Below are 14,590 nucleotides of genomic sequence, written 5' to 3'. Positions count from 1 at the left end.
GTCTTTTGTAGTACGTACATACTTAATGGAAGAGTCTCGAAGCCAATTAGTTAATGAAGCAGACCGTTTACTTGAAGTCCTTGTGTGTTGTCATTTTGTAAACTTTGCTGTACTGAAATTATTTGCCTTTAAATGCTAGCATAGTTCTCCAGTATGAACGCTTGTTACAGCTAATTACCTTAGTTTTTTATTCAGTTTCTTGCAGAGCATAAGTTACTGGGGAATATAAAAAGTGTTGCCAAGACTGCAAAGAAGGACCAATTAATTCCAGCCTACAACGAGCTGTTTCAAAATAAGGTATGTACAACCGTAGTTTACAAGCGCAGTGCAGCACAATATTATGTATAGACCTCACTGGAACCCACTAGCGTGAATACCAGATTCTAAATCTGGGTATTCATTCCTTGGATGCAGCAACCGTGTGAAACAAAAGGAATTTCAGGCAGAGCTGGTCTGGCTGTCGGAGAGCTCAACAGAGCAGCGTTGTCTGCGGTCAGCATTGGGAGGAGAGTGGGTAAAAAGGCTCAGGTGGGGTGGATTGGGTGGTAGGAGGCAAGGTTTTTAAAAAACAAATGTATTATGCGTGGGTAACACTGGGGAAAAAGGGACGTTTTTTACCTTGGTGTTCTGATTGACATCAGGCAACCGAAGATTTGCTCTTGTTTATTTGATGTCACTCCGTACCCCTCGTTTAAATTCCGTGTTGGGTATGGGGTCCATTGGAAGCCAGTAGAGTGAATACTGGATTCCAAACCAGATTATTCACTGCTATGTCACAGCAGTGGGAAACAAAAGTTGTTTCCCTCTGCTGTGACTTTACAGGGAATGCCAGGCTTGGCTGGTAGGGTTCTCCTGAAGCCTGCGGTGCTGGCTCTCTACTCTGATGGAAAGCTGAGCGCACAGCTTCTGACGGAGAAGGCGTGGAGAAGAGGGGTCATACGCAACCAGGTTCCTATGTGAACCTGAAGACCACAGTCCACTACATAAAAGCCTTTTTGTGCGAAGAGCCTTGTGGGAATGTGATGATTAATGTGCAGACTCCCAATAAGCCACCCCGCCCGCCAATATGCTATGTTGTAGGTTACTAGGATAAAAAGCCAATCGGTCTTGCATTTGTTTTACAGTAATATGTGTATATTAAGTGTAGATTATATAGGTTTTTGTTGATTTAAAATAGCCTGAAATGTTTTGCTTAATAATTGATGCATGTGGGATGTTATGAGTTGGTAAATGACACAATAAATCTTTTTATTGCAAACCTCAAGGACCAAAAATAAAGGTAAACTCACTGCCTTTGAAATAACACACAAGTACTAGGAACCCCCAAAATAAGGGAAGCTTATACAAACTTATGTATATACAGGCCTCGAAAAATCTACCTGCTCGCTTGCTATATCAAGTTAGATTTTATCAAGCCGAATTGTTTTCCGCACCTATTTGTCCACTCTGGCGAGTGAACTTAAGCTGGAAGGAACAGGTAGGTGTTCTGTTCATTCAGAAGAAAGTAATGAGCAATAAATACACCCTTTAAATCTTGTTTTTATCTCGACACATTTGCTGTCTGTTGAAGGACAGATGTCAGTTTCTTTTTACTAATTATTTCTCATCTCCTAGAAAATGATGTTTACTTTTCTTTCTCTTATTACAGTTGGAGGTTTTTGGTTTTTGTCAAGTGAGCTATCTGACAATCGTTGTGAAACAATAGGCTGTAAGATGTCAGGTTTTGTTTTCCAACACCTAAGTAGCTTGTAAATGAATAATACAAGTATTTCAGAATTGCGAAAGAACATTTTTTTTCTTTTGTAATTCAGAAGTGTGAGGCAAACAAAGATTTAAATAAGAGCAAAACAAATCAGAAGACTTGTCTTGGTGATGTGCAAATAACAAATAGTTGCAGAAACTCGATATGCACCATATAGTTTTATCAGTAAAACCATGTCAGTGGGAAATGTGGCCATTTCAATGGAAAATCTACTGATTGCAAAAAAGTATGCTACCACTTCATGCTTCAGGTATGTATTTATTAAGTGATTCGTTTTTAAACATATATATGTACTATATTTTAGTACAGAGATGATTTACATATGGTGGAAAAGCAGGGCGAGACAATAATAATCTAGTTTGTGGCTGTATGTGCAAACTGCATACCCCAGCTGCTGAGTTTTTAGGCCAGAAGCAGTTAAAAAAATAAACTTGTCCCTAAACACTCATTCATATTAAACAATAGTCCCACTGAAGTAAATTATGATTCTATAGAGCTAACCTTAATGTGTAGTCACAAATTTAGCAAGTGTACTTGAAGACTTGATAGTCTGTTTAGTCCGTACACACTTCATATGGTTAACTTTAGTTGCTTCTGTGACTATAAGAAATCGTCTATCATTTAATGACCTTGACTCCTGGAGCGGACATTCGTGCAGGTCGCGAGTCAGCTGCACCTTGTGTAGATCTTGGCAGGGGGGTGGGAGTCTGCTACACTCAAAGCTTTGCAGTGCGGTTACTCTTCTGGTGAGGCACCGGTGCAAGCGTTCTACCAAACTCCGGGGCTTTTCCCAGTCTTTATGAAGAGCAGCCAGGTTATATTCCTATCAAACATCTTGTGTACAGCAGTATCTTCTTAAAGCCCACATTTAGTACAGAGTTCAGAGGGGTGGAGATGGGGTCATATGTATCACTTTTAGGTTATGGACTAGAAGTTTCAGCCAACCAAATGTGTGATTTGTTCAGAGTTTGAAATATGTTCTTCTTTTATCCGGACGTGCATCTTTGACTTTGCCCTTGTCTTTGCAGGTAGTCTCCGATCAGTGATAACTGGATAGGGTCGTTTTGTTTAATGGAGCAAATGTGCAACTCTGCATAAGAGAGGCTGTGCTTAAGGAAACATTTATTACAGTGGAAGGGATGGGGCTAGTGCCCCTCTTTCCATCTCCCCATCACTCCTTTCTCGTACCGCCCAGCTTACTAAATAACTAGACCCGAGGAAGGAAACGCTAAACAGAGGGGCATGCAGTTCTTCCGGTCCAGCATGGACAAATGATAACTTGAAGAGAAACCACCACTTTGCACAGCTCTGCAGAGTGTCTCAAATGATACCCATCGTCCTTCACACAGGTTTATCACAGTGAATCTCGCTCACCCCTCCCATGCTTCGGGAACTGCAGGGACCCCAGTTATGGGCCACCTATCTGACCATTACAGGGGAGGGGGGTTGGTCATTAGAAAGCCTGCAGTCGGACTGGAGATTAAAAGGCCTATATCGATGACTACAATCTGTAGCAAGTACTTCCAGTCATTTCAGCCTGGTCCAAGGAGGAGAGTACCGACCCTCACTATGGTTGGGGACACTTTGGGTGTACTTCGTACAGCCAAGCTTGGATTAGCTGTGCCTTTTGTTTCTTGGGATGAATTGCCTATTAGATGTTTGGATTGTCGAATCCACTGGAGGGGAAACCTAAACTAGGCCAGGAGAAATTTACAGCAAAGTAGCCCAGTTTACTAAAGGCATACAGAGGACTTCATCTCCCAAGAACAAACTTGAAGGATGTATGTCTACAAACTAGTGTATTGTTCATAGCCCACAACAGAGAAGCTGCATCATTAAGAGCTAGTCCCAACTGAAGTGAGCCTTCCATAGTCCTTCATGGATGGCAGTTCACAAGAAATATCATGATTTATACAAATGACTTCAGTGATCTTTTAAACAATGCAGACAAGCCTCTTAATTAGTGCAGAGGAAAAAGCCCACCCACTTAAATCAACTGCCACTGAAACATGTTGGTTCTCAGCAGATTGGTCTTTGATTGTGAAGGTGTTTGAGAATGGAGAGTATAAAGAGGGATCTTTGGCATTGCTCTGGATCCGAAGCAAAGTGAAAGGGCTCTTGATTTACTGATCTGTGTGTCCGGTTAGCAGAGAATCAGCAAGAGCTTGCAGTCTTGTCTGCACCAGCCTTTATTTAAAGATAAAAGCATGCAGTGTCTCCTCCTCCTCACTTGTCTGACAATATATCCTTCTCAGCCATCCCCTTAGCAATTGTACCCTCCAGGGCACGGCTCTTGAATTTATGTTCAAAATTGCAATAGTTTACAGTGGTCTATGGATTTGCAGAAATTAGTTGGTCAGCAGCGTCCCCATAGCCTTAGCAAACTTGATTGTCTTTGAAGGGGAATGAGGTACATGCATTCAAACTGTTTCATTCATTTTATTAAACTAGCAGATCTCTTTATGAAGGTGCTCTCATTTCTGCCAAGGAAGTTTGACCGGTACTGCAAACGTGCTTCTGCATATCAAAGGCGTGTGAGGTATAAGCTCTCAAGTGTTCGGTATGCAGTGTCAAAAGGAGACTGGATGGATCCCAAGCTTTTCCCTATGGGGAACCTAGATTGCATCACTATTTCTCTCAAAAGTGTTGTATCCTAGCAACTACTGTAATATTCCAACCTTGGTTACCAGCTTCCAGGTGTTCTGGAAGTTGAGAGAGTTGCAGTCGGTGGCTGCTGTGTGGAGCTGTTCAGTGGTCGTTCCTCTCATCTCAAAGATCTTATTCAACATTACTGTCTGCGCCTCTTTAAAAAAATTGAAGTTTTTCTTAAACTATACCCAAGCAAGAGACAACCCTCATTATGATCATACTGTATGCAGAGATGGCATTTTGTAATATAGCCCGCAGTAGCGGGCTATACCGGCTATTAAAGGCCCACTGCATTCGGCTCGGGGCTTTAACAAAGCAGAGGGACTTTAAAAGGCGGTATAGCCCTGCTACGATTAGAACATTCTGTCACTAGAGGGCAGAATGTTCTAACAAATAAAACCAAGCCTTCAGGGAGCGCGAGGGGATTGAAATCCCCTCAGGCTCCCTGAAGCCTTTGTTCACAGCCAGAGCTGTGAACAAAGACACATTGGAATGTTGGCGCTCCGGGCTTATACCAGCCATTATAAGCCCGGAGCGCTCCATTGTTTTCAATGGAGCTTCCAACATTCCAATGTTCTAATGGGGACTGAAACTGGAGTTCCTACTTGTACGGCAGATCTTGGACTGCGCCACCAGTGACTGGAAGTAATCTGTGTGATTTTACCTTTCTGCTATCTCTGATTAAAAAATGCACTATGTACAGAAAGTTTAAAAATTAACCTCACCGAACAAGGCATATTGGATTAAGTCAGACTATGCTGATGTGAATACATACTGGGTTCTCAAGAATGTTTGTGGCAGTAGTGGAGACTGCTTTGCTCCGCCAGTCATGAAACCAAGACTCTGCTGTCCCATGCAAACTCTTGCTCATTCCTTACATCGTCCCATCTAGCAGCCTTCCACTCCCAAGTGCTAAAGCCCTGTGGGCTAATGGATGTTTACTAGCTGGCAGTCTGGCTGCTCTTTTATGCTGGAGGCTGTTTTGCCAAGCATGGGAACTGTACACCTGTGGATTCATGCTCATGATATTTTAAGCAATAGTTTGCCTTCATTAAGAATAAATATACCTGTTTGTTTTAAGGGACATGATGCTGAAATCTTAATTGGATTCTTCTTGATTCATTATGCATGTTTTTTTTCCCTATGTGAATAAACTACGTAGTCAGACGCACAACCCTTCCAGAAATGCACGATTCGAACTATGCCTAAAACTATAAGCATTTAATATCCATGTTCTTCTGTTTCATGTTTTTACAGCGCTTTAAAGGGATTGACACTATAGTTAGAGTGACGGAGCAAGTTAAGACTGTGAAGTTAGACGAAGATGCCCCAACGAAGCCTGAAGAGGTCGTTTATGAGGTTAGTTTGCATATGAAAAAGATAAGCTTGTCTTTCATGCCCTTTCCCATATTGATTTGTGGCATTCTGCTCGCAGCTGAGAGCCTGTCGATTCCACTCATAATTGGCTGCATTAGGCGTAAAGGATTTTTAAAGTGAGGCTTGAGGTAACTGGTGCATGCTGGCCCGTTGGTAAAAGGTTGGCATTTCAGGGCGTTGCTGAAGATGTGCTCAGTCAGCTGTACCATTGTGAAGCAAAACTCTACACTGTAGGTTAGTGTCATTGCCTATGGAAAAATAATGGACAGTGGTTTCTAAGAGAACATCTATATCTGACATCAGCACTCAAAAGTATGCCTTGGGTACATATTCAGGCAAGAGCAAAATATAAGACTTACATTAATTAGTACATAAATTCCTGCGTAGGAAACCTCTCTAGCACCTAGTAAGAAGGCAACGGATACATCAACAGGATGGATCTTTGGTCTAGTGATAGATAATTGATCTCTCCTCCATCCAAGGGAGTGAGAGTTGGCAGCTGCTCCCCCTCATTCCAGCCAAGCGTTTTGTGGCTTAAACTGCCAGAGCATCTCTGACTTAACAAGTAACTGCTCTCATTTAGGAAGAGGCTAAAAACCAGTCTCTTCTAATTTAGCAGTGAGTCGGTGTTATAATCTTTCACAAGCATTTGGGTCCTCTTTAGGTCGAGCCTGGGCAGCGCCTGCGCTTCTCTGTGAGGCATGCTGTATTCTGGTAGGGACTGGAAGCTCCACCCTCTCACCCCCATATTTTTTTGTCACTGTAAACTGTAGTTGTTCATTGGTCAATAGGCTTAGTAGTCCCTTCTTAGTACCGCCTTGTCTCATTTTGTAACTGCCCATGGCGACACCCAGTTACATGTGTTACTCTGTATGTTTTAATTACAGCTTCCGAGCACTGTTCTCTCAAATAGCTTTGTCTTACCTACTGTTCGAGACAGGACATGCTCTCTCCTGAATTTTTTTTTTTAACGTTTTTATAGCTCGGGCACCACATTTATTATGGAATAGGTCTCACATTTGCGAGTGTTTAAGCATTGGCTTTGTAAATGAGAGTGCCTTTTATTTATCTGTTTTAAAAACGATACATAAATAAAAGGCATTGTCGTTAACAATGCCAATAGCTCAAACTCTCGTAAATGTGAGACCTATTGCTTTGCAAATGCTGGTTTGTTTTAGTGCTGTAGAAGTGTGCAAATAAACTGGTGTCACGCTAGAAGCCATAACCTTAAGTCACAAAGTCCAAGTAATACTTGTATAAAGCCCCACCAGGAGCAACCTCCCTGCTGCTCAGCCCATCTCGTCCAACTGCCATCTCCTCCAGTCCCAAACGCTCAACATTCCAAGTGACATCATTCATGGCTGAGCAGCAAGGGACAGAACAGTAATAAGGAAGATGCACCAACCCACAACAATAGGTTATAGCACAATCCCATCCTCGTCGCCAGTGTAATAATGAAAGATGTCTCGTAGACAGGTCACTTAGAACAGGTTATAGGTTTATTCCTTAAGTTACAAAGTCCAAGTAAAACTCATGTAAGGCCTCTGCTAAGTCCCTATATAAGCCCCACCAGGAGCAGCCTCCCTGCTGCTCAGCCCATCTCTTCCAACTGCCAACTCCTCCAGTCCCACACACTCAACATTCCAAGTGACATCACTCATGGCTGAGCAGCAAGGGACCGGACAGTAATAAGGAAGATGCACCAACAATAGGTTATAGCACCGAGCCATCATGTAAGTGAAACTTCTGTGCATTCTACCCATATGCCCCAGTTCCCATCCTCTTATTACATCATCCCTCAGTTGTACTTTGACTTATCAAGTATTTAAACATTAGTAACCAATTCTTTTTACCCCTAGTAATTCTGCACCCATTACGGGTCGATAGGTGACTCGAAGCAAGCAGGACAGATGAACAGCAGCATAATAGCGTTCTATGCAGCACAGGCTTTGTTCCAAGATGCCTTCCCATTATGTTCCGAAGACAAAATAAAAATATAAATGATCACTTTAAGATCAAATTGAAGTATGAACTATATAAAATAGCAACATTTCTGAACAAAATTATTTGCCTTTTTAGAAATTGGAAATGCATTGTATTTTTTTTAAATGTCCTGATTCACAGGGAAACTCTTCTCTGCTCTTTCCTGGGCCTACCTTCTATCTTCCCAGGGATAGATGAACAGCAGCCATCTTGAATTGCACTTGTTTGTAAGGGCAACAAGTTCTCCGTATACTGGAATGATGGCAGCATATCTTCCTGCTCTGCTAATAAACCAGGCAGAAGCATGCAGTGCGGCCCCCTTAATGGGTTGAGTTTCCATAGTAAATATTGAAAGTGACAAAGGCTTAGGCTCCTGCCTGAAATTTAGATGCTGGTCAAAAAGGTTTATTTTTGCGCAGGTAATAATGAATAAGGCACTCAAACTTCAAGAATTTGTGGGATATTTGCTACTGACTGTTCCATGAACCACGTCTCTGCCAATCTCTGTGTGGCAGTGCTTCAAGCTACTCTGATCTTCAGTCGAGGCACATAGATCCCACATCTGGACCCATGCTATAACATGGGAGGTAAAATTAATCCATAGAGCACAGGTCCGCTATCCCATTGGGTGCGGAGACCAAAACGAGCGGGCAGGTACAGCCATCATGAAGTATGCAACAAGAATTATCAGTCCCCTGTGCTAAGATGGAAGTCTGATTGACCAGAGGCCAGAGACTCTCGATCCAAAATGCATCTACCCAGCTTAATTGCTGCACATCTGTACACGCCATTGCATAAAAGGGACGTTTAGTAATTGAAAGACAGGGCAGCGCACTAAAGACCCTTGAAATATTTTGGAGAAGACTTTTATGCCCCAGTTTTATCATACCTGTGGTACATCCCATGAGATGGAGGATGTAATTGTGGAAGTCAGTGCTATAGGTACAGCCAAAGCCCTCGTGGAAGTGATAGAGCCACATATCGTGCTGTTCATTTGGTGTTTGGAATATGCATTGCTATTTTGAATAATTCAAGCGCAGAATCCGAACAGATAGATGAGGTCTCTGTGTTCATTTCTTAGTGTGTTAAGGACAGGGGTTGAAATATATATATATATATATATATATATATATATATATATAATTTTTTATTTTCTTTTCAAATGTGTTTTTTTCAAGGAACTCGATCTCTGCATCTTCTGCTGTATCTTAAGTCACCTCTTCATTTATTGTGTCCAGGATAGTTTTAAGGGCAGAGAATATGCCTCTAGGCTGGTTTGCAACCTTTCATTGAACATTTTCAAGGCTTAGACGTGTAGTGCTCTAGGGGACTAAACCCTTTATATGTGTGCAGATGGAAGAACTTTGGAGGATTGAGGGGGAGTGAGGTTGGTTTGAGGATACATATGTCCAGAGTTTTGGGGCCCACTTTGCCTTGCATTCATTGCCCCTGCCAAAAACAATTTCCCAAACTAGGGCTGACTAGTGTGCTTGTAGAACAACGTCTGCAGAAAACCATGTTTAGCTTGTCATGATTGTATCATAGAATGTGAATTGCTTGCAGTAGACATGAGTAGGTTTGCCCATTGAAATATTACTTTTATTAAATGAAAATCCTCTATTCTGTTGAGGATGATGGGCTAATGCAATAGTAATTATGTATTTTCTGTTTTTCCTACACAAGGGTCCACCAAAGTACACAAAATCCATTCTGAAAAAGGGAGATAGAGTTAAATTTCCGAAAAAGGGAGACACTGTTCATTGCTGGTATACAGGATCATTGGAGAATGGGACTGTATTTGATACAAATATTTCAACAAGTAAGCCCATTAATCCTTTCCTCCCCTTGCACTTTCAAGTGTTCCTATCACTTTTCAATGTTTGGTTGCTTGGCAAATTGAGCTTCTAGTTTTGTTTAACACTGATAAAGTAGATAATAAATTTATAATTTTTAAACTATTATTCATAGGTAAAACTGTAGGGTTTCGATGTATAATTTCATTAGTACACAAGTGTATTAAAGTGTACTATGAAGTTGAGGTCGGGTGCTGTTTACTGGTTCATATGTTTGCTTGAAAGATACCACCCACCCCGCCACCCAACAGAAAAAAACATAATTTTATAGTCCTAAATGTTTAAAAAATCCACCCCTGTGGTGGATACTGGAGCTGGTTAACTACAAGATCTAGAAATACCCATTCTCAATAACACTCACACGTATGTTTAAAAAAGGCTGAAATTGAGGTTGAACTAGAGACCGACCCACCCACCCACCCCTGCACTGGGGTGTTCTGATGAGCGACTCGTGAACTGGTGTTGCAAGTGACCGCAGTGTTTCTTGACTGTCAAGGGTTAGGAGGGAAAGGTGCAGACATAGAGGGTCGGGATTTCTTGGAGGTGGACTGTGTGCGTATTGTTCAATACGTGTGTTTTGGTATGAAGAAACAAAATAACCCCCCCCCCCCCCCCCCCCCCCCCCCCAAAAAAAAACCCCACTTATATTCAGTGAATTTATGTGATTATTAAATAAAACCAGTGAAATTTGCCAGTTCTGATTAGCTGTTAAAAACCGTTACTCGCACAACAGCCATGCAAACGATGACTCACACCAAATAGGTGACCCCCTACTTTGATCAGATGCAATTACTAATATCAGAAATAATAAAGATGAGATTACATATCACATTAACACTGCATATCACATTAACACTACAAACAAAACTATCAATGTAGTATTTATTGGTTTGAGTATGTGTTGATTTAATGATGCGCTTTTAGGTATTGTTACTTAGTCGTGTACATATTGTGAAGTCATGACCATTGCAGTTGGTGTGCAAGTTATTGTTTGCATATTGAAAATATTCCTTTGCGCAGTGGGAGTTTGGTCATGCGCTGTGGCAAGTTTCCACTTCTCAGGCCTTTAAGTGAGGACTGACACTTTTTTTTTTTTTTGTCCTCCAAACCCACCCCCCTCTGCACAGCATTGCCGAAGCCAGTAGGCCACAAAAAAGACCATTGCTTGTTTGAATTTGAGGCAACGTTGTCAGGCCTCTGGGCTCCCACAGGCTCCTACGCCTTTTGGGCTATGGGATGTTCACCCTTATGGCACTGTAATATTTTTTTTTTCATGATGTGGGACCGAGCCCTTCCTCCTTTGATGAAAGCAATAACAGATTTTTCTGAGCGACCCAGTCATTCGGAGGGCTCTGGCTCGCAGTTTTACATTGAGGTTGTCGTTGAATATGGCTGTCTATTTAGCAGTAACGAGATGCATGTGTATCAACAGTTCCATGCTAGTTCACATGCTCATTCACATGTCTATACTGTACTAGTATGTCACGTAAATGCCTAATAAAGTTTGTTTACAAAAATTATGCAGTTATACTCTGACCTGCCTTTCAACTCTGTTGTTGGCTCTGGCAGCATATATTATGACCTCACAACTTGATTGTAATAACCTATTACATTTTACCAGCTATGTAATGTTCTTATTACAAGTGACTGGAACCGTGATGGCCCTAGTGAGAAAATTAGAGACTGACCTGTACATGGGTATTGCAGACTTCATGTTTAAATGTGTGTGGGTGTTCTTTGCAAGTGACACTCGCCGTTATGTAAGTCAGAGTTCCATAGGAAGATTTTTTGCCAATAACTTTGGTACCTTTTGATGAACATTCATGAAACTTACCACAAACAAAGTTCAACCACCACCACACCTTAAGTTTCAGGATGATCCGTCAAGCAGGGAGCCAAGAAAAAGGTGACGGCCCAAAACCTTTTTCACCATTCAATTTCCCCTGGGAGTTTTGAACGGCAGTACAGAGGAAACTGCTGAGCAAAATTTTGCCAAATTTGGTATAAAGCAAAATCTTTACCTAGAAAGTCTGGTTTTTGTGATTTAATGTAAATCTGTTCAGCCGTATCTCCAAGTAAAGCTAAAATAGACATATCTGGATGGTTCGTCCCACAGGACCACAGATTAAACATTTGGTTGGTTGCAAGACCTTTTCCCCCCACCCCCTGTTGGCTTTATCGGTCCAGCGGGACCTGGCCATCTCGTTGGCTGGCTGCAACATTGAAGAAAAAGTTGTCGCCTAATGTTACAGGGCAGGTTATTGGTAACCTTACCCTCCTGGCCCTTATTTTAGATGTGGGCTCGTGTTTAAAACATTTTATCCCCTCTCCTCCCACAATATGTAAAAAAAAAAATTAACTATTATGAGATGGCTGTACGCCATCTTAAAAAGGTAAATTAAAAATAGTTTAAAGATGGGCAGCACGCGTGTGTGCACATGCAACACAGTGATCTTGGAATACAATTTTTTTTAAAGTATATAAAATTCCAGAGTGGTCGTCTTGCTTGTGTGCCTATGTTGCGACTCATCCTCGAATTACTTCATTTGCTTAATTCCAAGATAGCTGCTGTGTGGGCACATGCAGCTGCCACTTTTTTATTTTTTTATTCTTAATTTACCATTCTAAGATTACGAATGGACTTCTCAGTACAGTAAGAGCCAAATGGCTTCACAGACGGGCATGTAAAAACGGAACCAATCATTTTTGCTTACATCTGTGTTACTCAGTCTATGGTCATATATTTATCCAGTTATATCCCAAGCGTAATGAAATTGTGTATAGCTTGTGAATGTTTTTGATGATGCATCACAGAACTTTAATTTATAATTCTTCACTTTCATAGGTTTGAAAAAGAAGAAAGTGGGTAAACCTTTGAGTTTCAAAGTTGGATTAGGAAAAGTTATCAGAGGGGTAAGTATGATATGAATGCCAATCTGATTGTTGTGTAATTGGTCTTAATAATTGCCATAACAATTTGCTTAGAATAGCCACACAAGCTGGTACTATCCACTTCAGAGCAGACATGCTGGTTCCAAATTATAATTTTTAATATCTTGTAGGATGAAGGAATGGAAACCTAAAGCCAGGCCAGAATTTAATTGTCTGAGTCAAATGGACCTTTAGATGACATCGCACACCATGACTCCTATTGGAGTAGTATTTGAGCTTACACCTTGATCAGTTGCTGTATTCTAATAATGTATTAGTTTGATTAGGCTTCTCATTTAAACCATACAAATAAAAAAATAAAAAGTTTATAACCCATTCACAACATATAGTAATATCCATTTAGCACTAAAACACTGATATGCCCGTTTGAAGTTAGGTGATCTACAGTAACACATTGTTTTCACTCCATGTAAGTATTTTTTGCAATGATTTGGTTATACAATAACATCAAAAGTGTATATAAAAGAATTTAGCGTTGAGGAAAAAATTCAGACTCTTAGGAAGGCTCATAGATGTCTAACGCATGTATTATATAAAATACCAGGCAAACAACAAAAAAAATTCAAACTGCGACCTACTGATCAACCAGGTTCATACCGCCCGATATCGTTGGTTAACTGTGACGGCAAACTATACGCTAAATTGTTAGCAAATCGTATGGCCCCGCTGGTTTGGTATCACCGCAGCAGCATGGTTTTGTCCCAGGGCGGGGGACGGTCGATCATATTAAAATGGGTCATCGCACTTCTCGACGTCGCGCAGGTTGACTCAAGATTTCTGGGTCTTGTCCTGCTCGACGCCGAGAAGGCCTTTGACCGCGTGTCTTGGAGTTTCTTATGTGAGGTTATGGTACGTTTAGGATTCAACCCAGGTTTTCTTCGGGCTCTACAGATCTTTTATTGGTCCCCTACTGCAAGGATATGTGCCTCAAATCGGAGGAGGTTAAGATTAGCAGAGGGACCCGACAAGGTTGTCCTTGTTTCCCCCCCCCCCCCCCCCCCCCCCTATTCTTTTTGCTTTTTACATTAATCCTTTCATTAGAATGCTCGATCCTAATTCACAAATCCCCCCCCCCCTTTATAGCTCAAGGCATGAAGTACAGCGTTCTCGCTTATGCGGTTATTACGTCTGATTTAAATACTGCCTTACCCACTATAGAACAACTAGCGGAATGTTTTGGCAGATACTCTGGGTATAAACTCAAAAAAGCTAAGACACAATGTTTGTGCACGGACCAAACAATAGCTCTTGACAGTGGGATTGTGGAAGAAGTGGTTTACTTGGGTATTAAGATCAGGCCTAAGCTGGAGGATTTGGTTAGTGTTAATTGGATGGATATATTGGACAAAACTAAACCTGCATTGGAGTCATGGCAGAGTCTTCACCTAACTCTGGTTGGTAGAGCTAATCTAATCAAAATGATTATACTACCTAGAGTACTTTTTTCGTGCTGTTCCCCTTTTGATTCCTGGGAGCCAGATTCGTCAACTACAATCGGTTTGTGAAAAATATCTTTAGGCTCCAGGCAGAATTCGCAGAGCTTCACGCTTTATGACGTTGCTATTAGCCCGCGGTGGGTGGGGAGTTCCGGATTTTGCTTTATATCAGACTTAATGTTTACTTTTAAGGATGCGTATTCTCTTGACTGGAGAAGAAATGTCTAATGTGGCAGAAACACCTTCAATTTATCAAATTACGCTTGGCTCGATTGCAAAAAAATGTTTGATCTCCAATATTGATGGTAGCTATTACAAGCGCACCCGGTTCAAAACTATTATCTCTGCTTTCAATGTGTGGAAATCTGTCAGGAAAATATGTAACGTACCCAAATTTATGATTTACACTCCACTTAGGGCACCTTATTTACTACCTTCTATCTTCGCGGATTCGGTTGTACGATGCTGGTACTCTAAAGGTATCACATGTCTGGGTGACTTTGTTTCTGCTGAGGGCGTTTTTCTTTCTTTTAACACACTTAGACAGCAGTTTGAGTTACCTAATCAATTTTTTTAAT

General features: G+C 41.3%; 1 protein-coding gene across 1 annotated transcript in view; it reads left to right on the top strand.

Annotated features, from left to right (window-relative positions):
• Positions 1–14,590, top strand: part of FKBP3 (FKBP prolyl isomerase 3) — a 40,833-nt gene that overhangs the window by 7,958 nt on the left and 18,285 nt on the right. Inside the window, exons 2-5 of the mRNA XM_085627048.1 lie at positions 196–297; positions 5,669–5,770; positions 9,455–9,590; positions 12,470–12,537. Coding sequence (XP_085483174.1) covers positions 196–297; positions 5,669–5,770; positions 9,455–9,590; positions 12,470–12,537 — 408 coding nt within the window. The remainder of the gene's footprint in view (positions 1–195; positions 298–5,668; positions 5,771–9,454; positions 9,591–12,469; positions 12,538–14,590) is intronic.

The sequence above is a fragment of the Triturus cristatus genome, chromosome 9 (genome assembly GCF_964204655.1).
Source record: "Triturus cristatus chromosome 9, aTriCri1.1, whole genome shotgun sequence".
In the NCBI taxonomy this organism is placed as follows: domain Eukaryota; kingdom Metazoa; phylum Chordata; class Amphibia; order Caudata; family Salamandridae; genus Triturus; species Triturus cristatus.
Note: the sequence above shows the minus strand (reverse complement) of the source record. Positions and strands in the feature narration are given on the sequence as shown.